General features: G+C 45.8%; 1 protein-coding gene across 1 annotated transcript in view; it reads right to left on the reverse strand.

Moving 5' to 3' along the window:
* Window positions 1-539: 539 nt before the first annotated feature.
* ephb3a (eph receptor B3a) overlaps window positions 540-26,742 on the reverse strand; it is a 31,832-nt gene continuing 5,629 nt past the window's right edge. The window contains exons 2-15 of the mRNA XM_086172404.1: window positions 25,180-25,244; window positions 21,767-22,439; window positions 19,587-19,742; window positions 17,944-18,279; window positions 17,084-17,208; window positions 16,407-16,563; window positions 16,122-16,230; window positions 15,781-15,833; window positions 14,382-14,504; window positions 13,402-13,649; window positions 9,888-10,103; window positions 8,757-8,906; window positions 6,323-6,516; window positions 540-2,362 (exon numbers count right to left, since the gene is read on the reverse strand). Coding sequence (XP_086028530.1) covers window positions 2,251-2,362; window positions 6,323-6,516; window positions 8,757-8,906; window positions 9,888-10,103; window positions 13,402-13,649; window positions 14,382-14,504; window positions 15,781-15,833; window positions 16,122-16,230; window positions 16,407-16,563; window positions 17,084-17,208; window positions 17,944-18,279; window positions 19,587-19,742; window positions 21,767-22,439; window positions 25,180-25,244 — 2,717 coding nt within the window. The 3' untranslated portion in view covers window positions 540-2,250. The remainder of the gene's footprint in view (window positions 2,363-6,322; window positions 6,517-8,756; window positions 8,907-9,887; window positions 10,104-13,401; window positions 13,650-14,381; window positions 14,505-15,780; window positions 15,834-16,121; window positions 16,231-16,406; window positions 16,564-17,083; window positions 17,209-17,943; window positions 18,280-19,586; window positions 19,743-21,766; window positions 22,440-25,179; window positions 25,245-26,742) is intronic.

Below are 26,742 nucleotides of genomic sequence, written 5' to 3' on the forward strand. Positions count from 1 at the left end.
TGTGCTTGCGGGGGGTTGAGGTGCGGGATGAGAAGGAGGGCTGCGTGTTGACCCGGCGTCAAACATTCTGTGAAAGCTGCAACACTATTTAGAGAACATACAGAGAACATGAGCCAGCCCGTCCTCCCTCCTGCCGTCTGAACGGCAAACGGAGAATGTTTAACCGATAGATGATCTCCCCCGTCGGCTGTTAAAAAAGCGGGAGGCGGCATCCGGCTCACCTGCGCCGAGCTTCACGTCCAGACTGACAGTTTAAAGCTGAACAACGCTGACATTTGGTGCGAAGCCAGATTAAATTTGCCCCCTTGACGCCTCGTCGGCAACACGGACTAAAATCCCCCTCATTAATTGGCGAGCGGCGCGGGCCGGTCTTTGATTAATCTTAAAACTTAATGAGTCCATGCAAAGCTGCTGTAATATTCCGACTGAGGAGGTAAAACACACTTGCTATTCCCTCTTTTCATCCCTCGGCCGGATGAGAGGAGACCTGGAACTTCAGCCTGGTGAACACGCGGAGAAATCAAAGAGAATACCAGAGGTCTGTTTAATAATTTATTTGCATATGATTATCGTAAAAATACTGAAAGAGCAATGCTTATTTTTGTTCTAGTTTTTCTGGCATTTTTTACAATCTAATACACCTTAATTGCACAGGAAAAAAAAAAAAGGCCGCCCTAACAGACACGTTTTCTTCTTTCGTCGAGACATATAGTTTCAGGTATGTAATGACCGTTACACTGCGATCCCGCCCGTGGTTTGCTCTTCAACAATCAACAAATAAGCATGTAAACAGGGGTCACAGAGAGGCCGAAGGCAGGTCAGATAGTTTTAAATGTTGATTGGTCTAATAGAAATAAAGTGTAACCGGCGGTGGTTTTAAATAGGAACTGCACTGATGACGCGTCATGAAAAATGAACCGATGACCGATGTGTTTTACAATGTTTGTAGGTCAGGTCAATATTAAGGTCGTAAAGCTATCATCTCTATAATGACCTTTTTAATTCCCGCTGATCCGCGCTGCGCTTGCCAAAGTAAAGATACACAACTCAGCATAATCACGGGTGCTTTTCATTCTAAAAAAAAAACAAACAAAGAAAGTAACAAAGCGTAACAGAAATTCTCGCCTGCGTCTTGTGACATTTTTTTTAAAAAGGTTCTGTCTGAGCAGAACTTCTCCTTCTCATTTGTCATTCATGTCTGTCTTGTTTAAGTGTGGAAAAAAAAACAAACAAACCCAACGAGCATTGCCATAAAAAAACATTAAGCTCCGGTACTTGTAAAAAACCAACAAACAAAAAGGACACGCACACACACGCACGCACACGCACGCACGCACACACGCTCGCACAAAAACCCCTCTCTGCATTAATCAGTCATAACTTAGCATTCAGAACAATGCGTTTATGAATCAACTAAGATTAAGAAAAAACATGGACATTAAAAGTCCACTCTGCGAATGCCGTCAAAGCAACACTGAACGTGGAACATGTCGGTATGTCTGCTTGTTTTTCTCATTGAGTTTCCACTTTGGCATGCACATGGCGTGTCCCGCACAGTGTCAGATACGTCCCCCCCCCTGCGGCAGAGAGACCAGATGAAGACTTGGATGCTTTGTACAGAATTGTAACACGTACATCTCCCAATACATGTGGAAGACAGTATTTAAGAGGAAGCGGTTAAAGTGTCTCCTTTTTTTTTTCTTATCGTTTCCAAAAAAGCAAAATCGGTAACAGAAAGAACACAGTAGGTTGGGTGAAAGAAAAAAAAGGACGACTGTATCGTAGGTCTACAGATGTCGAGCTGTCTTAAGAGTTCGCTTTAAGCAAATCTTTGCTTTGCTCTTGGCACCGTCGTGTCTTTTCTTGACACAGATTCTCCTCGTGAGCGAGAGCTCTTCCGTCCTCGGTTGGAGTAAGAAGAGGGGAAAGACTGATTCCCAACCGGCAGAAAACACATGCAGACATGCAAACACAACCTGAGAGGGGCAATAAGAAGTTTGGCTTTATGTCAACAGTCACGAATCCACAAGTGTCAAATAATGAACACACACACTGCAATGGAACGTTCTCTTTTAACGGACATTAAATCCCCAGTCGCCGAGGGAAACCGAATCTCCAAAGCGGTCCGCTCTCTCCGCAGCTGGAGCATCCTTCTTTTATCTTCTTCTTTTTTATTTATTTTACATCGGGCTCTTCACGTCAGAGTTTCTAGGTAGTTTATTTCGGTCGCGTCCTCCGGTTTGCAGCCGCTCAAACTCTGATGGGAAGAGTTTGGCTCATCTGTTGCCTCACGATTTCCTGACTGCTGTCCGGACTTTTCCTGTTGTGTCCCGGCAGCGTCCCTCCGAGCCGCAGCAAGTCCCTGGCAACACAAAGGCACACGGGTCAGCGGCAGCTCGAGAACCATTTGAAGCGGGAAAAAAAAAAAAGCCGCAGCTCATTATAACTCCTCGGATAAGAAAACTCCAACTCGGAATTCTTCGGTCTACGCACCGAGGCTGCGAGCGGCGTCGCAAAAAAAAAAAAAAAACAGTCGGAGGACCGCGGGTCCGTGTTGATCCCGATGCAAATGCCACATCGAATCTTTTCATCGTCCTTTTTTTTTTTTCATCGTCAGTTTTAATAAAAAGCTCAACGTATTTCTCGGCTCTCTCGGGCGAAAGCGCCGCAGCATCTGTGTCCTTTGTTCCGGGGGGGCCGGCATCCTTGTTTAAAGGCCCTCGTGGCTGAAGATGTGTTACAGATAACCCTGCATATCCTCCCTCCTCCCCCCCCTCCGGCTCTGCTATCTGCCCAAACATCATTGAGCAGCCAATGGCAGGTGAGGAGCAGCGGCAACACACGCGCGAGCATTGGCGCGCGCCGGAGACGCTCTCTAAATCTTGCTCTGACAACATGATCCTTTCTCTCTCCCGCTCTTCCTCCCGCTCTACCTCCGTACATCTCCCGCTATTGCATACAGATGAGGCCATAAATTAATCATTGGCATGTCATCTGCTCACAGCGACACATAGCTTAACATGCATACACACTGACGCGCAGGCATCAGGTACACACACATACACACACACCCCTCTCCTATTTGCCCATCACAGCATTGGGCGCACCCTCCCCCGATGCATTAAAAAGCTCATTAGCAACCTAATTAAACACATTCCTCTCTTTTAGCTTCTCTTCAATCTCCCTTATTACTCACACTTCATCACCTCCTGCTTTTCCACATCAGCAGCTCTGGCTGCTGTCTGTCCTATCACCCACATTCCAGCATCTAGCCAAGTATTGAGGGAATTAAACCGAGGTCGGCCATTAGATTTCCACACACAATTAGCTTCACTGAGCTCCAATCCTGGCATAGGAGTTACCCTTGGGGCTCAGTGGTGGAGTGAAACTGCGAGCCAAGGAGCTGGCACAAGACCTGGATACTCTTATGTGTAATTTCTGCCTTTTCTGCCCGTCGGAAGCAGGAAACCATTACATAGTCGGCGCTTCGGATTCGAGGACGTGCGCTTGATTCATTATACATCACTGTGGCGCCGGGGATGAGGCATCCTACAGCAGCGGCAATCAAACTGTTGAGGGTTTGCCAGGCTAAACAAAACTCAGAACAAACACATCGGCGGGGCCGGCTGGAACGTTCGGAGTCGCCGAGGAGGGAAATGAGGAGGAAAAAAAAAAAAAAAGCCAACGATGAACTTTAGGGCGGCTAACCTGCGAAGGCGTCGGCATCCGCCGCGCCCGGAGAAGTGTTGGAGGCCGAAGAGGCCGGCGTCCGTCTGCCGACGAAACCTTTCTGCTCAGAGGAGTTTTCTTCCCAATCGAGTGGAAGCGTAAAACAAAACAAACCCAACAAGCATGAACCTTGTTGTGCCTCTTTAGGCCAGCCGTAATTTTTTTCACAGTGACATCTTATTCCAACAAGCCGGCGGCGGCGCCGCTCGCTCGCTCGTCTCGATATTTTTTTTTTCCTCGAGGAGGAGTCTTCATCCTCCACTTCACAGCTGTCATATGCAATACAGGGGACAATTTCACACAAGGTGAAAGAGAGGGAATTGCATCATCCCTTTTTCTTGTGTTTGCACAGTTCTGCTGCTCTCGTGGAAAAAAAAAAAGAAGAAAAAAAAAAAAAAACAACTTCAAAAGCATTATGCATATTTTCCACAAAGACTGTTTAAAGTAGCTGCCAAGTCAGCCAGCGCGGGCTCACAAACACAAACAGCAAACAAACACCAACCGCGACAACATGGACAATAAAGGCTGACTTTATGATAAGAGAAGAAGGATGTGCCCGGATCTGAATTTGAGAGAGCGATAAAAAAGAAAAAGAAGAAGAAGAAATAAATAAAAAAATAAATAAAACGTGACAGAAATGCATATTTCTTCTTCTTGTTCTTGCTTGTTACTGGTAACAAGCAGTCGGCGCTTTGATTGACATGTTTGTGCAACGATTCCCGTTGCTGTGGATAGCAAAGGAAGAAGAAGAAGCCAAAAAAAAAAAGGAAAACCTCTTTCTGACCGTAATATAAGAGAATAGTCACCAATCCTACTGCGAAGTACTGAAAAGTGATCATTATATTTTGCGGTCACACACCAGGCAGCGGAGTTTGTGAGCCGACTGTCTCCGGCTATCAATTAGGGAAACTCATGCACTGAGTGAAACAAAGTCCTGGTGTGGCAGCTGGATTTAAACCCCTGCAACCTGAACATCAGAAGGAGGCTTAGATCTGGTAGGTTTTTTTTTTTTTGCTAAACTCTGTGTCTCAGAGCCTGACTGAAAATGGATTAAGGTCTAAACAACGCCGCTGTCCAGCTTGTGCCTGCTGGGAGGCTGGATTTAACAAACCGTTGGGATTTTTTACATTCAAAATATCGATCCCGGCTTCCCCCCTGTATCGGCCGGCACGTACAGCGATACCAACATGTCTCTGGAAGACCAAAATCAGATTTTTTTCAATTTTTTTTGCAGTAATTAACTCCATGGGTGGCACGGCGGCGCGGAGGTTAGCACTTCCGCCTCGCAACAAGAAGATTCGATTTCCACGGGGCCTTTTTGTGTGGAGTTTGCATGTTTTCCCCATCTCTGTACGACTACCCTTGGTTTCTCTGGTTTCCTCCCGCAATCCAAGTGCAGGAGGTTCCTTGGAGACCCTGAATTGACCATGACAGAGTGGATGGTCATATGTTCCGGTATGGTGCGTGAATGAGAGGTTGAATGGTTGTATGTCTCTATATGCGGCCCTGTGATCGATGTACCTCTCAACCAATGACAGCTGGGACGGGTTCCAGCCCCCCCGCCCCGTAACCCCGAGTGCAGGATAAGCGGCGGAGATGACGACTTAATGAATACATTTTTTTTCCATATGGGGAAGTAAACATAGAAAAAATTTCAGTGAGAGTCGAAATGCGAAGATAGGGAGCTTAAAAGGAGAATACGGGAACGTAAGGAGCCCACATTAATGCAGAACAAGCGAGTGTCAATCAATATTAACTTGCAAAGTTAGGAACATTTTCCTGACTTTGCGACAGCTTAAAGTATTACAGCACCCACTTTCTGTATTTTCTCCAAATACTGATACCCAGACAGCCGTTTGAAAGCTTTTATTACAGATTCAGTGAATATATTCACAACTAAAAGAAGAACAACAACCCACTCTTATGAATTTAAATCCTGGTTTGCTGGCGGAAGCGATTAAAACGCACCAGGTTTTCTGATGGTTTCTCTTTTAAAAAAAGAGAGAGACAGGATGCTGGGGGATAGCGATGCACTAATTGCCAGTAGAACAGCTATTCCTAATAGTTTTGTGTAGCCTCTGAACCCAGTGCTGAAAAGTCTGGCAACAAAGGAGACAACAGCAAAGTGTTTCGGTCTTTTTTTAAAAATAGACCATATTTCAAAAGGCAGAAACGTTCCATCCGCCCAGCAAAAACTCTTTTTTTTTTTATTACAAAATTGTCTCCACAAATGCATTACAGCATATAAAACTGCTCCGGTAAGTCGTGCCCCGCGCCTGATGTTTTTTAGATAAAATAAATAAATTAAATAAATTAAAGAAATAAATAATTTCCCAATCCAAATCCTTTTAAAGGCACACATTCCTTCCCTTTCATTACATATCCCAGAATATATGAATAACTGAACATTTTTTTTCATCTCAAATGCAGGATGCAGGATGCCTCCTCCATGCTAAAAATCATGAGCAATATCGGAATATCTGCGATGCCACGGTTCAGTCTCATTTCAATTCCATCGGGACGTCTGTCGGCACACGGCGACGCATCAGGAGAAGCGAAAGGTTGCTCTGCTTCCATTTCTGTACGGACTCACCCTGAGTAGGTGCTGGTCACAACCTTCAGGCTGCCGGCGTTGCGCAGCAGCTTGTCCAGGGTGCTGACGATGCGTGAGAACTTGGGCCGCAGGTTCCTCTCCTTCATCCAGCACTCCAGCATCAGCTGGTGCAGCACCATGGGACAGTCCATGGGCGGGGGAAGCCGGTAGTCCTGCTCTACTGCCGTCATCACCTGGGGGGGGGGGGGCCCTCAGTTAGAATATTGAATCCCCAGTGCACGACATTCCTGATGGTTACTGAACTTTTAGGACTGATATTGAGGCTGATATTTAGGGGTTTAAAATTTGATGAATATCACTGGGGTGCATGATGGATAACAAAGCAAGACGGTCCCTGGTTCAATTCTGATGATTTCTGTGTGGAGTTTGCACTGCCCAAAAACAGATCGAAAGCTCGTGGAGGCACTAAATTTCCCAAATGTGTGAATGAGAGTGAATAGTTGTTTGTCTCTATTTAACGTGCAAATGAGAGTGAATAGTTGTATGTCCTATATTTGGCCCTGTGATTGACTGCTGACCGGTCCAGGGTGAAACCCGCCTGCATGAACGAATTAATGAATATTGACATTGCAAATCTCATAAGAAGATGTGATTTGAATAAACGGTATGTGCTAACCAGGAGCTGGTGAAATTTTTATCTGGAAAAGCTAATCATGTTGTCAAACAACCAAATTTCAATGCCAGCACATCGTGTGGACATTCATGTCACCACCAGTTTCCACTGTATCTAATTAAAAAAATGGTGTCTAACTAAGTAAATGTCAGCTTGGAATGTAGATGCAACAACCTGTGCATACTCTGCGTTTTATAATCATTCATTATCTATACAGTGTGTCTTGCTCCAAGGGGCGTGGGGGTGCTGGAGCCTATCCCAGCAGTCACTGGTTGAGAGGCAAGTGATAAAAACACAAACAACCACTCACTGTAATTTTTTGGGAAATTTAGGGTTTCCGGTTAACATTCGGCATATTTTTGGAATGTGGGAGGAATCCCATGTGGAGACGGGGAGAACATGCAGGTGGGGGCGCGCTGTTAATGCAAAGTTAAAATTTTAGTGCAACAGTTAGCCTGTAAAAGAATGATATCAGCTGATAAAATAGTCTGAGCGATATGTCAGTCAGGCTCAACGATGATCTTATATTTATTGTGAGGCACGGGAATTTATTGATCGTCTCGCACCGGCTTCGGAAACAACGGCAAAAGTCGTATTCCGGCTGACATTTATGGAGTTGTATCATAGTTATCGCACAATATATCAACCCAGGACATCATCTACACAAGCACATTTCATGTGATGCTTCCTCTGACTCATCTGCGCAGCATTCCTCCTTTGTTTGTGCGGCGCAAAATATTCCGCATTCACAGTATTATGTCCCACACGAGACCCTTCTGTCCTAGCGGTGTCATATATTCCAATCTCCCCTGTAGCATCTTTCAAAAAAACCATACGCTGCGCGTCTGGCGGTGATTGAAAGCATAGACAATAAGTGGAGGCTCAAAATGTTCACTCGTTCATTGGGTTTTGCTCGAGAAGCCGCATTTCCATCTCTAAGATCTGTGTGGGTTCCAGCTCCCCCGTACAATTTAAAAATGCCATTCGGGAGAAATAAAGTGTTTTTCTGCCGCGCTCCTCTCCTGACGCTCGTCGTTTCATTTTTATGTTGTGCTTCTCGTTGGCGAGTGTCTCTGTTTATATCTTGTATTTGTTGACTCTGTTGCTTATTGAGCGATGACTGTGGCACAAAGGATAGCGGGAACAATAGAGGGCCCACTTTGATTCTTTCATTACTGCATGTGGCTTTTGTTATGAAAGTTATACATACGTTGTTGCCATTTTTCATTCCTGCACCTTTTTTTTTTTCTTCGTCTTCCCCCTCGCTTTATTGCTATCAGTGTTACAACTGTGTTTTTGAAGTAAAATACAGAAGAGCTATTCCACAGAGAATACAGCAAAGGTGTATACAGTGTTTCATTGCTCTGCTCTGGGAGCAAATTTCTTTTTCTTTTCCTGCAAGCTCACCACTGCAACTGCATAGTGTACAGTGTGCAGCGCAGATAGCCTTAAGGTAATAAAAAATAAATAAAAAAATGGTATGCCTTTGTGTGTGTGTGAGTGTGTGTGTGTGTGTGTGTGTGTGTGAGTGTCTGTGAGTGTGTCCAGAGGGAACTTAGCAGTATGGATTTGTGGAGGCTAGGCAGTCTAGGGTTATAAATAAGGTGGTAAAAACTAAAACACAGGCTCGCAGCTGCACCGGCATCTGCGGTGAGGAGATAAATACGACAGAATGGGCCGAGGTCTGGTGAGACTCGGGGAATCAAACAGCGGAGCTTCCAGCTAGCACTAAACTTAGATGTAAAAGACCTTTCAGTCTATAGATATGTGTTTGCTCATGAGACGGTGCAGCCAACTCACATCCTGGTTGCTCATGTCCCAGTATGGCCTCTCGCCGTATGACACCACCTCCCACATCACGATGCCATAACTCCACACATCGCTTGCTGAAGTGAACTTCCTGAAGGCGATGGCCTCCGGCGCCGTCCAGCGGATGGGAATCTTGCCTCCCTGTTCACACGCAAGCACACAAACACACATATATTGGGGGCGGAGAGGCATCAACACCTGGGACGCAGTAATGTAACGACAGCCGTGGGCAACAGACAGCGTGCATGCATACTTGCAGGGGCTAATTCAGATTTCATGGAGCGTCTTGCACACAAAGGAAAAATCATATTCTTCCAGGGTGTGGAGATATGATAAAAAAAAAAATCATCCATCATATTATGTATGAATAATCACGTGAGATATAAAACACAGCGTCTGAAATGTATTTTGTCTGCAAAAATAAAGAGAAAATAAATAGAAAAAGGCCTTTGATTTCAAGTCTGACACAGAGAATCTGATCTCTCTGATATATAATCTTATTTATTGCAAATGTAAAAAACTGGAATCAAGCAAAAACAAAAATGAAGAAAAAGAAAAACAAATGCATCCATCCATCATCTGCTGTTTATCCTGCACTCAGGGTCATAGGGGATGCTGACGCCTTTCCCAGGGGTCACTGGGCGAGAGGCGGGGTACACCCTGGACTGCCGGTCAATTGCAGGGCCACATATACAGACATCATCATTCGCTCAATTTTTCCAAATTTTTTTTCCAAATAAACTACTGCATACTTTTGGAGAACCTGGAGGAAACCCACACAGACACGGGAAGAACATGCAAACTCCACACTGAAAAGTCCCCTTGTCGCAATCGAACCAGGGTCCTTCATGCGGTGAGGCCGAAGCGCTAACCACTGTGCAGGTTCTTGCAGGAAAACACGCGATCACAATATTTGACATAGAAAAAAAACATTTATCAAGTCATTTATCACAGTTATGTATGATTATATACCAAGTCCTTAATTATTTATACAAGGCTATACAATTCTAAGCCCCTAATCCAGATGCGCATGAGGAATGAGTGACGTGGATAGAATTATCTCATTTGTACATGCACAGTCTACAAACACAGACACACACACACACACATACATGTACTAACCAGGGAGCTTGTGTAAGTGGGGTCAGCAGAAGTGTCATCCAGAAAGCGTGAAAGGCCAAAGTCAGAGACCTTGCAGACCAAATTGCTGTTGACCAGAATATTCCGGGCGGCGAGGTCTCTGTGAACATAGTTCATGTCTGACAGGTACTTCATCCCCGCGGCGATGCCGCGCAGCATCCCAACCAGTTGTGTCATTGTGAAGCGCCCGTCGTTGAGCTATGAAAACCAAAGATAAGTGCAGAGGAGGGGGGTTAATGAGCGGCAGGGAGAGCGAAAGAGTGGAAAAAGTGGTAAAACAAAAGCATGTGTGGCGATGCGGGGGGAAGTGGGAGATGGGAAGGGGTAGGAGGGATAAAGGGAGCTAGAAAGCGTCGGCGACAGCCGATCGATCACGAAGGGGTTCATAAACATGACATCTGTCATAATGCTTCACGGCTGCTCTCGACAGTCGATGACAGCTGACCTTTTTAAACATTCTGTCCAATTAGCTGATTAATTAGACGATTTAGCATCCCGTTTAAACCATTAGGGGTAAATATCGAGCCCAGAAGAAGAAACAAAGACGGGAGTCGTCGTGACACTCAAATCCAAAGCAGCAGCAGCATGAATTCTCCCTCAGCCGCTGGAGCTCGTTGCAGGTAGAGGCGGCGCTCGGATGTTAACATGACCCCTTGTCTACATGCGGCTCCATCGGCTGAATTACAATGGGCTCCGGGCTAATCTTTCTATTTTAAAATCCAAGGTTCGCAGGATCCGACTTTTTAGGTTAGCACTTCTGAAAGCCCGAAACAAAGCCCAGATTTCAAGCATGAACTGGGGGCTTTTTAGGCACTTAATTACAATTCACCACATCTATGAAGACTGTAACGGGGAGGGTAACCTCCAGAATGCAATAAATCACCCCCTTTTATGAAGCCTGATCTTGGCAAATTAAACTAAAACTAATAAACGGAACGCCAATATGCAATTAGCTGATGAACAAAATAGTATTTCTACAGAGCTGAGTTTGAAGGGGGGGGGGGGAGGAGAAAAAGAAATAATAATCGATCCTCTAATTTCCCCCACAAAGGCGGGGAACGCGAGATGTGACATGACAAAACCATAAACACTCTGCTTTGTATTCTGCACACTGGGGTGAAGTCTGGCAGCAAAATAAGCCGGGATAGATGGATGTTTAAACAGTCGTGATTCACATCAGGCCCTTGCAGCCACGGAGGACTTCGCGATGTGTATTTCTATTTATCTGCGATGCGTCTCCCCGCGCATATGTCGCATGTGTATTTGCGTCTCCGGGGAGCCAAAGTATACACTTTGTCTACATTCACGGACTGTTGCATGTTTGGGGACTTAACTGTATCGTCCTCTCATTAAACCGGAACACTGAGTTCTTCTGAGTCACAGGCAGAATGAAGGGGAGCCGAGGGGGAGGGAGGGGAGGTGCGACACAGGACGGCACGTTTTATTTTATTTTTATTTTTTTCCCACGTTATTTGTGGGACGGCTGACGACAGGAGTTGCTGACAGGGAGGCTGGATAACATTATTTCCATCGATTTGTCTTGGGATTACTTTCTTAATGAATTGATTAAAAACGAGGAAAGAGAATCCAATGGCTTAATTTTCAAGACGTCTTGTTTAGTCGAGGTGAGGAAACGCACAAATAAAACACTATGGTTCAGTCAACAAGTACTCTGATTAAATTCGCTGTTACACATTATCCTCACGGCAACTAAATAATCATTCCAGCTGTTTCCACACATTTTCCTTTACTTTGGTTTATGTGAAAAATTAATAAATTTCATAGCATCTTGACTATCCAAATAAGTTAAGACAAAGACAAATGTGGTGTGTAATAACTATTTGGGTTTAATATGGGTTAAATACAAAGTCCAATTTTAATTCTCTCTAAGTTTTGATTTTCTTCAAACCTAAAAATCACACATTCATTGAAAACTCCATAAATAGGAATAAAAACACATTGGGATGGCACTCCATTTTTTTTTTTCTTTCTCTTATTCATTTTTTCTGCTGCCAAAGCTGAAAAAACCAATGCCAAAAAATGATCCTTTGTGGTGTAAAATTAACAGCTATCGCAAAAAGTAATGGGACTATTTTCAGTTTCATAACTTAAACGGCTGATTTAATTCTACCAAAAAAAAAAAAAAAGGATTTTCAGTCTCAACATTTCCACATCATATTAGTGTCAATTGGTGATTGGCTGTGTATCTGTTGTCGTTTTTTAGCAAACACACTCATTGTCAAAGCTGGCCTGTATCACGGATAAACAGTATTTGTCAGCGCTTTCGAACCACGTCCCCGTTCAACCTTGTTCGACGTCAAAAATAAGGCGTGCATTTTACCGACTGCGTTGGTGTGAATGAACATGAATGCTGGCTGCATGGCGAACCGCGGGCTGGCGGGCCGCCCGACTGCTGCCGCTTCGCCGCGGTGAGGACGCAAACCAAACAAAAAAACAGGAGTCCGTTTTTTGTTTTGCTAGCGGGGATTTTGAAGAGCGGTGACCGAACCGGCACTCAGAGGGACGGGCGGCACAGGCGTGTTTACACGCAGCTAATTAGGCACGACGTCTGTGCTTAATGTCGGCTCGCCGGCTTGTTCTGCAAGTTAATGTTTGCGAGGAAGATAGGAAGGGAGGATTCTTTTTTTTTTTTTTCCCCCGTCTCCCCCGCCTGTGTTATAACCCCACATTTCACACTTTATGCATGAATTAATACACCGAATCGAATAAGGTCTCCACCCATGAAGGCAGATAACGGAGCAGGTATTTCATGGCATGAATGCAAAACTCAGGGGTGATGACATGAGACTAACCGTTCTCAAATATGAATTTCTCCCCTTTTGATTTCTGTTTTTTTTTTTTTGTTGTCTTTCCTCGCAAAAGATGCGTCACAGACATGAAAAATGTAATTTTATGTTGAATCCAGAACGCCGCCAATAGCACCGCAATAAGTAACTTCATCCAGCCTAAAGCTACGGTGGCTACACATCTTCACCGTGCAGCAAAAAAACACTTTTTATTGAATGTAAATGTAAAAGCCCCCATATTGCTGGAAATATACTACGCGACACCTCATTTCTCATCTCGCCGTTGTTCAGGATTTTGTGTAGGTGGTGGACATGGGATGAACGGCGAAACTCTTATCGCTAATGTATTCTGTCGTCGTACAAAGACTCCCGAATGCTCTCCAGTCCAGACCCATCCGCCGGTCTGCAAACGGTTTTCCACCAGGAGGGTGTGCATCGGAAAACCTGTCAGCATCAGTCAGTTACGTCAAGCAGACGATGCCTGTCTGCAGCTGTTATATTGCACATTTAATCTCTATCACTCAGCAAGTGAGCGCCTCGGGGTGTTTTACAGAGAGTAAAACATTCTGATAACCCAGAGGTGTCACCGGTGACTGTCAGTGTGTGTGTGTTCCTCTCGGCTTTGATACAAACAGAAAGCAATCTTCTTTGTCAGGGGTGTCGCGGCACGCGCCTCCCGCCGAGCTTACCCTGAGGAAGGAATCGAGTGCTCCGTTCTCCATGAATTCTGTGATGATCAGGACCGGACAGCTCCGCGTGAGCACGCCCTCCAGCCGTATCACGTTGGGATGGTCAAACTGGCCCATGATTGACGCCTCCGCCAGGAAGTCCCGCCTCTGGCGCTCGGTGTAGCCGGCTTTTAGTGTCTTTATCGCCACCACCATCTCCCTGCGGCCGGGCTGTTTGAGGCGTCCGCGGCACACCTCGCCAAATTCACCTGGGGTGAGACAATTGGATGTGGTGGGGGGGTGGAGGGGGGTCGGGGGTGGGGCGGAGGGGAGGGGTTGGGGGAGGGGGGGGGGGTGATGAGGGAGAAGGGTCGAGTGAGCAAAGGAAAGAAGAGGACGGTTCGGGGAGAGGAGGAAATCGGGAGAAAGTGCGGGGAGAGGGATCTTGAACGGTCAGACGCGGGAGTGAAGAGGCACGTTTGAAAAAGCTGCCGGTCGGCTCGCGCTGTGGAGAAGGATCAAAACCGATGAGAGGAGAGGAAACGGGGGATGTCAAGGGTCAAAGATGTTGGGGAGCGAGGGAGTGGCTGGTATTGATCGAGTGTGTAACCTGGGTGCGGTGCAGGGAGAGAGGGGACGGGAGAGGAACTTGGGAGGTTTATATTTGGTGCCTGAGTACAAATGTTTACACAGGGACAGAGGAAGAGACAGAAAAGAAAGAGAGGAGGAAGGTTGAACAAGCAGGAGCAGACTGTTATTTGAGGTGAAGTTAGGACAAACATGCCACTGGAGAGAAATAAAAACAGACTAAGGGGGAGAAACATATAGAGCAACTATTCACTGTAGCTCTTGTGCACTCTCTGAAACCTAACTCTCTGCTCCCTCTGAGACTTCTTACAGAACAGACCTCAGGGCCCAATGGCACACTCTCCTACAAATAAATGATTAATAAACCTGAATCATTCTCCTTCCCCCTGGACAAAAACATTGTGATGGCTCACCTGCGCCAATGACTTCTTCAATCTTCACGCAGGAGATGTCTATTTCTTTGGCGAACTCGTGGATGGCGTCATTGGGGTCCTCGTAAGTGAAGGGGTCGATGTACACTTTAACCCCCGGAGAGACTGGCGGGCGGGAAAAGGAGCACAAATTAATAAGAAACAGTATAATCATGTCCTGCCGACAAATAGATTAAGAAATCTGCATGTGAAAAAAAGACGTTTGATGAAACGTATTATTTTGAATAGCATTAGTGGAGAAGTTAGATCACTTCAGTAATGAGTCAGCTGCATGCCTGCAGAGCCTGCAACCAGTTATCATAGCATACTAATCACCTCATTAATATAACATGTTGTAACTAATTAGTAAGTAGCTGGCTCGGCCTCTGTGTTCGTTTTTTTGAATAGACACCATAATAATCCTTGGGTTTAAGGGCTGCTAGCCCGCACGGTAGCGGCTTAACACGAAGCAAAGGTAACTTTTTGTGTCAAACTTGGCGTTTACAGGACTTTTCCTTGGAAAAAGAAAAAAAAAAAGGTCCTATTTATCCGGGGCACGCTCGAGCCCGAGGATGTTTCACCCGCTTCTTCGGTCCTTAGCGGACCTCGAGTCAACCCTCCCCGGCCAAACGTAACTTTGTCATCTTAAATATATCATCTCGAAGTGCAGAAGAACTACGTAACGGACATGTCCGAGTACGTAGCTGTGAGAAATCGGACACAAAGGATGGCGGCGATGGATCCGCCATCACAATTGGTTAAAAAGAATAAGTTTTATTTCATGAATTCACGGTACAAAAATGTAGGAAATAATTTGCCAGGGATTCACAGGGCCACATGTGAAGACACAACCTCTCTAATGAGCTTACAGCATATTTTCAGACAAAATTATTAAGATGCATAATTCCTACTAATATCTTCCAATGTATTTATTATGTTTCTTCCTCTATGGGGCATCTGAGATCACTCATTTTCCTACAGTATTGCTGATTCTTAGACATATGCATATGGAGTATTTTTCTCTTTTCCTTTTGACTCTTTTCTCAGGGATAATGATTTTGATCAGTGATAAAAATGTGATTTTTTTTTTTTTTTTAATGCAGCTATACTGTTGGACTTTTTCCAGCATAATAATATGCTTATTTAAAACAACAATAAAGGGGATGAAATCGTGCCAGGATTCACGTTGTCTCGAACCGAATGTTTAGAAAAACCCCGAAAGACCGCAGTGGGGAAAGTTAATGTTCTAGAGGACGCTATGCTCTCAGGACTCTGTAAAAAACAGACTGTTTCCTGCCTCGATCAGGTGATCGGATAATTGATTGAATCAGTGGGTTAATATTTCAGACATGACCAACAAACCGTAGAGGACACGGTTCCCAAGCGCGTCACATGAACTCACTGTATTGCTGTAGTTTCTCCGTGTATTCCAGCTCGGAGCCGCTGCGCTGCTTCCTGTAAAACAGGCGAACATAAACAAAGTCACATGGAGTTCATCAGTCGCCATCCTTCCAGGTAGAGAATCTTTCGCTATCTGATAAACCGAGATCCTGGCAGGGAACGCACAGAAGCGCTCTGTTTTTCCTCTAGTCCTTTTGAAGGTAAGGACTGTGCATGAACTCTTTGAAGGCATGTAAAAATTTAATGAGCCTCTTTGTTCGGGCTCTAATTAACCAAATGAAACATGTAGTATGTAGTTCAGGCCATCTAATAAAAAGAAAAAAAAAACAAAAAAACACTTACTTAAGGCAGACAACAGCGATTACCACCAAGGCAACAATGACCACCAGACCCGCGGAGGCCGAGCCAATGATGAGAGGCAGCTGGTCTTGCACAGACTTCTGAGGGTCACCTGGACCAAATAACACAGAGGAAAAATGACTAAATAACAGCCAAAGCACTACTCCAGGGATTAGAGAGTGTCCTGCATGGTAATAACTGCCAATTAAGAGAGCCATAAAACCTATTAAGCTTCAACCCCTCATCAAGAAAACTGTCATCAAGAGCGGAAAGCGGAGAAGTTCGTACTGTGCAGGCTGGTGCTGAAGTCCATGGGGTTGCTGTAGCGTCCGTATCCGGCCACGGTGCGAGCCCTGACCTGCACTACGTAAGGTGTGGCGGCCCTCAGGCCCTCCACCTTGGCCGAGCTGTGCTGAGACGTGACGGTGTGTGACATCGCTTGGCCCTGAAGTACGAGAGAGGTTTTTTTTTTCGGATGAGCGGCTGATGCTGTTGGCGTGATTTTCTCATTACAAGGCGTTGAATACGCGTGCAATAAAATATGAATTCACTTATTTCACTCAAAGCCCCGGCTGTAACTTTATAATCCAATGGGTATCAGATATTAACACTGTTAAAGAAAAAAAAAAAACCCTTTTCATCGCACCGTCAACAGTCCCGTTAGGTCGATTCTGTAATAATCATTTAACCATTAAAGGTGATAATTACAATAATCATTAGAGTACATCTGCAGGACATAATACTTGTAATAAATACCGCCGGTTGAACACGAGATCGGCTCGGCGCAATTTTTCCAACAATAGAAATCTCCCTTCAGTCTCCCGCACACGTCATTAAATATCCTAGTTTTCGACTTCCGTTCTCCCTTTGCGCAGCCTCGGAGAGCAGAAAAGCCTCTTCGGGAAAGCTTACGGCGCGACATAAATTCAGAAAATGGTGGAGGGGGGGAAAAAGTCAGTGCTTACCCTCTCGTGGTATTTAATCTCGTAGTCGAGAATGACCCCATTGGGTTTCTCGGGGGGCAGCCAAGACAGGCTCAGAGTGTCTGAGGTGGAGCGCATCAGATGGACTGTCGGCACTGCCGAGGGTGCTGCAGGTGAGCATAAGATGCAATTTATATTTTACTACGAGGCACCGCGAAATTGCTTCATTTATGAGATCGGGGATTGTAACTTTTAAGCTCGGTGTCACCGAGATGTTCCCTTTTGAAGTTGCCGGCGTGAGAAAATTATTATTCAGAATTCTTCCACCCGAACAGTTTTAGAAAAACCGACGGCGACATGTTTCACCTTCACCGTTCTGCGGTTTATTGATTTGTGAGGCCTGAAAGTGACTCATTGTCCAGGCACCATAAACTGCAGTAAGGCGGATTAAGTGCAGGTTAACTAGGGGAGTAATTACAGTCTGTAAAAGGTGCTGAGAAGTTTGGTTGGTGATGACGCTGCAAATGTGTGACGGATGCATTGAAAGGTGACAGAAACGGATGCAATATAGGAAATAGGCGTTCGACGGCGCGCCGAGAGCCGAGCTCAAGCGCACTTTACATCTTATCTAACTTTCACGGCAACCCCTGTCGGGGAATCGGCGCGCCGACCGAGCGTGTCTCCGCATGTCGCTCTCGCTGATCTGCTACTACAATGTTTGCTGTTGGTGTTAATGCTGGTCCGGATGCTAAGAGATCATTAAGACACTCATTGACATTGACTGAACGTAGGATTGTCTAACCAGCCTCTTTCATTGTGACGCTAAGTGGTATTGATCGGGGAAGCTATATGAATTAACTGGGTTTGTGGACACATACGATGTCATTGATGGATCTACTAACCGGCTTGGTTGGTGGTGATGTTGACGGTGGAGTAGCTGGGGGAGGTGGGGTTCTTCCCGGAGACGCCGTTGACAGCCTGCACCTCAAAGCTGTAGCGAGTGTGAGCTTGCAGGTTCCTGACCACCACCTTCCTCTGCCTCAGTCCCAGCCTCCGCGGGGCGATGTCCACATTATCGTCGCAACGCGTGCAGGGGCTTCGGTCCCGCAGGCATTTTTTGCACACCACATTATACACGAGGTCACTCCTCCCGCCGGTGTCCTCAGGCTCCTCCCACTCCAGGGACAGCGAGGTCTCATTCACACTGGATATAACGTTTCGAGGCGCCGACGGGATCGCTGCACGTGCATACAAACATACGTCGGTGTCCAGAGCGGGGGGGGGGGGGGGGGGGCAACGGTCGTTCTAAATGAAATACATTTTTCATGTAGCGGTAGCACCCCGGCTACCGCGGTTTCGGTTTCACGAGCTCTTTGTCGTAAATGAATTCGGGAAAAAAAAAATGCTTAACTGGTGTAAACATTGAAAACGTCACGAGAGCAGAGAGTCTTTTGGTGGTACAAATAAATAACTCAAGATGGTCTGAAACAGGAAGATAAATACATCTTGTCATGCGCAAGCAGAGCACCTCTCTTCATCGCTAAGTAATGCTCCCTATACAACAGCACAGTCCCGTGTAACTCTAGTGTGATACACATTCATTTCTATGCATAACACCTCTTGGTGCTTGTGGAAGTTGGCTAATCCACTCTGACAGAAATTCATGTTCATGTATCAGTAACCCAGGGCCCCCGAGTTTCAATAAGCAGCGTCGCATTTTGAGTGAGGGTTGTTTGAGACCTGGGTAAAGTATGATAACCGCAGAGGGAGGCAACAAAGATTGGTTTTGCAAATGTGCAATTCACCCTATTAAAGTGAAAAAGAGTAGAGCGAGAGCGGTAGAGGGGGCTTGTTTCGGTTTCAAACGCCGGTTCGCTGTATTCGGCTCTTCGGCCGGCTCGCCCCCGGCCACTTTTCATTCACCCCGTCCTTTCTAATTACGCAGAGACAGTTCAGAGTGGAAGCTCTTCTAATTGGACACCCAAGTAAAACACACGCTGAGCCCAAGCTGCCGGCCATCGACTGGCTGAACCTCCAATGCGCAACGCTCGGCTTCCAACACAAAGCACAGGCTGCCTGGCACTGGCTCTGACAGACCGCAGGGACAGAACTGTCAGGCCTGTGTGTTTGTGTGTTTAGTCGGAGGTGGTGCTTGAGTCACCGCCTGCCTGCATGTGTGCGCGCTGGTCAATGTCAGAGTCCACAGTGTTCCTGTGACCAGGATCCGGGGAAGACAGTTGCGGGGCCGCGTGTGTCATTAAACTTGGCGAAAAGCCGCCGGGGGTGATTTTACGCGGTCAAGGCAGCACAGATCGCTCTCCATCAGCACAAATGCCCGGACCTTCCTGTGAGGCCGAGCCGTGCAGAACGAGCTCGGCTTTGTTATCAACAAACGCACAATTTCCTTTGGGAAAACAACCAAAAAAAAAAAAAAAAACAAGTGACCACGGATTTCACACTTAGATCCGATCATTCGCAGTGGATATATTTGTCGAGAGGTAATCGGCGTAAGAATGCGTGGGTTTTCGCTGGGAATCGGACTTACTGGTGCAGGGAGAGTCGAGGGGGTCGCTGTCAGCGCGGTAGAAGCCACTCTGGCAAGGACAAATGTTGGCTCCTCTGGCACTGGTCCGACTGTTGGAAGGACAGGGAGCGCAGGACCCCTCCCCGAATTTGGATTTAAAAGTCCCGGGGATACAAGCTGGATTAGAGGGAGATAAGAGCGGCAATCACATCTGGCACAGAACTAAAACAGTATTCCTATGAAACCGCGGTGCTTACAGACAAGCTACTTGAGCCGTGTCTAGTCGCTCCTCTTCACTGAACCTCTCTGGGTGACATTTATTTCCCAGAAAAAAAAAAGTTTGCAAAGTTTTATATTCAAGAGAAGGAAAGACAGGATAACAAAGAAGATAGACTGCTGACAGGAGACTGCTGTTCTCAAACATACAGTAGATAGAGAAAGCTTCTGTGGAGAGGGATGTACCCTAAACCTATCAATCAGTCTGCGCTGTCCGCCACGCTCTAAAATACAACGCCGAATACAAACAACGCCACCCGATGCATGCGGAGCGGCCCCGTAATAAGCCGTTAAATCAATTCAAAACAACGGACATCAGCTCAGACATAAATTACGTGAGAGGAGTTATCGGAAAAAAAATATACTAACTGAAATCCGCGGCGATGATATGTCCGAGCCACTCATTTGAATTCCGGTGTCACGCTAAGCTCGGCTGATATTGAGCCGTAAGGATAAACCGGCATAAGCCTAGACTAAAGAAGGATTCAGATAAAGGGGATTAGCAGCAAAAGATCTGGATATATCAGCCTCCAGAGCCCCACATTTTACTGTTTGCCACATTCCTAAGTGGTGGTGTAAAAAGTGGGGGGCTCTGGCAAACATCTGTCCTGTCAGCATGAGGGCCCATAAAACCCCGCCAGTGAGAGAGAATGTGATTAACTGGTGGGGCTAAGTGGTCTTTGGGTTTGAACTGGAGTTCCACCCCGCGCTCACAACAATGGCACTTTTAGGAAAATCAGTGCGGCTAATGGCCCCGCATTGTACCTCTTAAAAAACTGTGCAATAAAAAGCCAAAAGGAAGACGGGGGGTGGGGGGGGGGGGAAACGTACTTCGGTTTGTCCCGCGATACAGCGACTCCTTTAGGCTCGACACTCCCTGATCTGATTTATTTTTCTCCTAATATACAGTGCGGCGTCATTTTATTTTATTTGTTTTCATTTTCCTCGCCTCTTTCCAGAAGGTGCTGAATCACCCCACGGTCTGGCCTCAATCCATTAACCTCTCTGGAGGGCACAATGATTTCCCTGCTTTTGATACGCTAATGTTTCCCTCTTCTCCCCTATTGTCTGTCGTCTTTCTTGACTCTCTCCTCCTCCTCCTCCTCCTCCTCCTCTCCGGCGTCTCTCCATCTCATGCGGCTTTTGGCTGCGAGCGCAAGCGGCAACGCCGAGGTAAGAAATGAAACGTCTGAGTGATTAATGTTAGGGTGGCGGTGTTGGCTCGCGTTGGTCTGAACGGTGTTAATGAGTGTGGCGGCCTGTAGATTAACTAACAGGAGGACGCAGAGGAAATTACACTTCCTCATTGCAACCGCTGGCCGAGGCCCTGGAGAGCTTCTTATCAACGGCGACGGCAAGCTTTTAACCTTGAGCCGCCGAATAGCAACGACGGATCTCTCCGGCGCGTGTTGGACACTATTTCTCACACCCAGGTGAGAGAAGGCTTTGTTTGCTTGTCTTTAAAATTCCTGCAGCAACACCCTCGCCGCCCCCGCCCCTTCCCCACCCCCACACACACACTTTTCATTCTTCCTTTCTTGGATGCTGTTGCTGTCCCATCTTTGGCAATTCTCTCTCTCTCTCTCTCTCCCTCCTTTTTTTTTCCTGCTAATATCTCTCTTCTCTGGGCTTCAAACGCCGCTCTCGACTGTTATCTGCATTTTCCTCACACAAATCTATTGGCTCTCTTTTTTGAGCCTTCCCCGCTATCTTCCTCTTCCTCCTGTCCTGCTCTCACAGTATTTGTATGCTGCTCCTCTCTGCAACACCTCATTAATTCATACTCTCCTCCACCCTCCTTCACCTCCTTTCAGGAGCCACACAATAAATGCAGAGGAGAGGGCACAAACCGAGGTGACGTGCAATGAGAATACAAAGGAGGTTTGGTTAAATAATGGTCCAATTTTCATGTTAAATATACATACCCTGGCACTGAGTGCCATCTGCGGAAGGTTCAAAGCCAGCTACGCAGGTGCACGAGCCTACGGGAACCATCCACTCGCCGTCGCCGTTGCAGTAAAGCTTCAGGGGGACGGACACCTCCATGGCGTTCGTCACGCAGGCGCCCGGCGCTATCACCAAGGAGGTAGCTTCTGCTCCCGTGGCGGTCTCGGGGAAGACGGCGAAATTGGCGATGGTGGTGGAGCACTTCTTGAAGAACACCCTGACGGAGATGAGAGACATGCAGGCGCCGAGGTCCTGGAACGCCAGGTAGAAGCCCGCCTTGGACAGAGGGCCGAAGCTGCGCACTTTAGTGTTGATCCTTCCCGCCTCCAGCAGCGAGAAGCTCTCATCCGGGGCTATAGTGTCCACCTTCACATAAGGGTTCTCCCTCCAGAGAGGGCTGCTGTCTGTGGCCGTGTCCCCCTCAGTCTCATAATAAAACAGATTAAATGTCTCTTTACAAGAGCCGGGGATGTTGGGGATGCTGGCGCAGTCACGGACGGAGAACTTGAGCTCCACGTAGACGCGCAGCACGCCCTTGCGGGGGATAAAGTCTGTCCTAAGCCAGTTGTTCTGGTTGGGCTGTCGAACATTACACACCTGGTAGGTTCTAATTGGGCTCATGGAGTCGTCGTAGCCGCTGACCTCCTCCCACTGTGGAGGCAACACAGAAGCTGTGAGAAACCGAATCGCGGCAGCCGGGGGGAAACCGATAAGTCGATGTGCGCGGATGCAAGTGAAATTAGACGCATTTAAAATGATAATCTAATGCTTTTCTGAATTTGACAACAGGTCTATTAATCATTCGGCAACAACTGAGCCGCAGCGGAGACTCACTTATCTAATATGTTGTTAATTAGGATCGAGTAATGTTAAATGCAGAGCAACCTAATACGAACCGCTCAAGCATAGAGGACGTTCAAAAACCACAAACTGACATCGGATGCGAAGGAAAAAGAAAAAGAAAACACACATCCGCGCATCGTGTTGTGTACTTTACGGGCATAATTGGCAGTTAAAATGTTTCTAATTGCATGAATCACTCAGAAAATTACATTCATTACGGTCTATTAATAGAAACATTTTCACATTAAAATGCATTTCACGCGATATCCCGATTTGACAGTTCTGACGAGGGTCACGTGACTGCAGCTAACGACAACATTCGGAATCATCGCAAACGTAAGAATAAACTTGCAGTGTGCAAGACAAAGCGCTGAGAAAATGTATCAATTTTTTTGGACGTCACTAAGTGTGATTTAGTATTATCCCTAAAAAATGGCGATGAACAATTGTGCTCCACATGTTAAAAAAAAAACGTCTGTCATTGAGTAAAAGTATTGTTATTGTTTCGCTAATTTTGAGAATTACTTGCTAATATGCACAATAAGTTCTCTCAGTGAGTTAACTTGATTATTTCAGGAATAATGGGAAAACACTCTGATTTCGTGGACAGTTAGTCAGTGACATGAACCAGCCGAACATTACCTACATTCATAAAGATATTAACTAAAAGTCAGCTGAGAGCTCACACTTTTTCTTTTATCTATATATTTATTGCCAGAAATGACCTTAAAATCGATCCGAATTTACTAAGCGCTGGAAAATGATTTGGTTTTGCATTTAAATGTTCAAGAATTCTCGCATTCAATTTCTATTTCAATAAAAGAAATAGCAAACACATTTTTATCATGCCAGGCGCCCATGTTATTTTTCATGCCTAAGCAGATGCAGTAATTCAAAACACGGAAATACAGCCGCATACATATTGTGATATTATTTTTTTTCTATATCAGCCCTCCCTAGACACATGCTGATGATGTGCGACATTGAGATCACTGCCTCTCAAACTAGAATTGGCCGGCTATAACATGAATTCGTCATATGAGCTGAAAAGAATATAAAGCTGGGCATTTTTAATTGAAACATTCCTTGTAAATCTATAATAGGAATATTGAGTTATTTATTCAACTGGCCATCTAAATTCGGTGCTGTCAGGTGGATTGCGCCACGTTTCCACTCCACTTCAAGGTAAATTGAATATACCACGGTACCTTTGCTGCGGGCGCAAATTACCGAGCAGATATTTGCGTCTGTTTTGTTTAGGGTCGACCTGCCCCGACACAAGACGTGCCTCGGAAAGTCTTAGACTGATATATGATGACGACGTCTGTCGGCGCGTTGACGTGTGGCAGACACTCTGATTTCCAGGCGCCCGCATTGAAACCGGCGATCTTTGCGTATAATCGCATTGTAACTTCCATTTCAGCTAATGAAAGATGGCGTAATTGGTCAATACATATTGTCTATTAGAAAATAACCTCGTGAGGAGTCAATCTTTTCCTTTTTTTTTAATTCCCCCTCGGACTGGATACTTAGTTTCCATAACAAATGAGCTTCCAAGAAATTGATTATTTCAACAGCGAGAAAATAATGCATAACTCATCTCACGTCTCCGAGCTCCAGTGCAATTTATTCCCAAACGATGAGACCAAGAGTCAGCGGTGAACATCGTAAATCACCAGCAACACGTTGATGCACTACCTGACAAATATGATAATTGCTGGCCCCGAACGTATGGGCTTGTCAGACATCAGAAGAGGGGCTGCCTCGGCAGTCGTGACATATGACTTCATGGATGCTAGGACACTCAGAGTCGGCCCTTTTAGGGAAAGGAGGGAGCCTGGGCTGGCGAAGATCGTTTCCATGGAAACCCACCATTTCCATTGACTGACTTTGCACTCACGTAGCGAAGACAAATTACACTGGCTGGGAGTGGGGGAGGTCTGTCAGGCTGTTAGCCCTGGGGTCAAATTCATGTTGTTTTATTTTCTCACCGTTCCTAAAGGAGGTATCAACTGAAAACTTTAATTTCTGCCCGTAATGTGCTCTTGGGTCCATACAATAAAAGACGTGGACACGTGCTTTCAATTATCAGTCTCTCTGTCCCTAGGAGACATGCAAGGTACAGCTTACCTAGCAGAGTTCGCACACAATGGGGATTTAGTTTGTTTTAATATGCATATTCACCCATATGTTTATTTCGAGTACAACATGTACGAATTCAACGCAGTTCGTCAAGCTTTTACCGTTTTTCTAAATACTGAAAAATCTCAAATTCCTTCCCCGCAATGTCACACGGTGTGTTTCTAATTTGCTTTTTCAGCATCCACAAAAGCAAACGTACATTGCAAAAACAAAGATATAAAACAGTGGGAGGTGTACGGTTCAAGGCATACGGGGGCTCTATTAACTAGCAAATGGAACAAACGTCGTTAAAGGGGGGAAAGGGGGAATGCAAAAACAAACCAAAATACATGCACGTTACACACACACACACACACACACACACACACACACACACACACACAAACACACACATGCACTTACTCACCCCACTCTCTGGGAATGTAGTCCAGGCTAGCTCTGTGGTAGCCCACCGACTGTCCATAAGGGTTTCTGCAAATTAAAGAGTGGGAGGCAGGTTGACAAACTGGAAACACGAAATAGTTACATTAAGGGCCCCTCAATTCCCTTCCGCCAGACAAAGGATGCAGGTAAAACTCTCCCTTTCTTTATTAACCTCCACCCACATACACTCCGCTTTTGAAAGCCTGACTACACTGACAATCATGAATATCTGTGATGCCTAATTAAGGCTCTCTCCCTCAGAAAAAAAAAAAAAACACAAAAAAAAATGTGCATTTGGCACATGCAAATGCAGTTCTTTCAATATTCACTAAGAAGGGAGCATCCGCCAACATGCCTTCAGTTTTCCCATTAACTGCAGCTGGTTCACAGAGGTCATAAATGCACCATTACATTTAATGTAGCACATTTGGGGGGGGAGCGTTTCACCTTTAACTGTAACACAAATCACGACAAGAAGATTTGTCAAACCCGAGTTAACAGGTGGTCTTTGTGTTTTTTCTTTATACAACCTATGTGTGTGTGTGTGTGTGTGTGGAAGGGGGGGCAATCAAAGGTGACATGTGATAAGCAGCAAGATCAATAGACATTGTTGTCAGCCTGTCAATCACTTGTCTTCTAGTTCGGAGTGGTTTATTACACCTTAGAACACTGGTTCTCTGTTTACGGCCGTAGCCATGTTGGCTCCCATTGTGATGTTGTTGTTAGTGCATATTTACAGAAACAATTACACTTTCTTCACGGAGACTCAATGACACGGCGCCTGCTGTGCGCCATTTGCTCACAAGTCGTTGATGATGGTGCTAGAGGAGGGAGGGGCGGGACGGGGTAGATAAACAGAGTGGTAAGCCGAGGTAAGAGACGAAGCTTTGTTCTGACTGCATACTGTTGGGTTGGTGCTTCGCTTCAAAGAGGGCAGACAATGCGGTTTAAGTACTGTATGTCCTTGGCGCGCGAGCGAGAAGTTATTTGATTGAGTGAATAGATCATCGGTCCATCTGTGGCTGCTGAGCTTAAAAAAAAAAAAATTGCAGTGTTTACAGGCTGTGCGGCGCGCTCATCAGAGGAGCCAAAATGGCTAATGGGTAGCGAGTAGTGGTCTTTACATCTAACAGGATAAATAACATCTGAGGGATTCAACTGTCTCTCCTGCTGAAACAAGACAGATTGCGCTCGAAATAAATATGGTCGTCTCTTCGTTTTGGGTCACTGCATGGAAGCAACAAACTACTGCTAAGATGTTCTACTTCCTATGCAAATGAGCTTCTGTGTGTGTAAATGGAGACAAGACCAGACAAGGGGGTATTTGATCTTCGGGGATAAATGGCTTCAATCTCACATGCTTAAGCAATGCAGCGCATAAATAAAGCACAAGTAATTTAATGCGTGAGTGGATCCGGGACGTATGATGCCGTCCTGTTGCTTATCCTAACAGTGTTGCTGTCGCCAACTGATGCAACAAAGTATTCGCGTCCGGCTCTTTGTTAAAAAACAGTAAATTACGACCCCTTTCACAGGGCCTAATCAG

This window comes from Fistularia commersonii, chromosome 25 (assembly GCF_037954325.1).
Source record: "Fistularia commersonii isolate RoL2024-O1a breed Wild chromosome 25, RoL_Fcom_v1.0, whole genome shotgun sequence".
Lineage (NCBI taxonomy): Eukaryota > Metazoa > Chordata > Actinopteri > Syngnathiformes > Fistulariidae > Fistularia > Fistularia commersonii.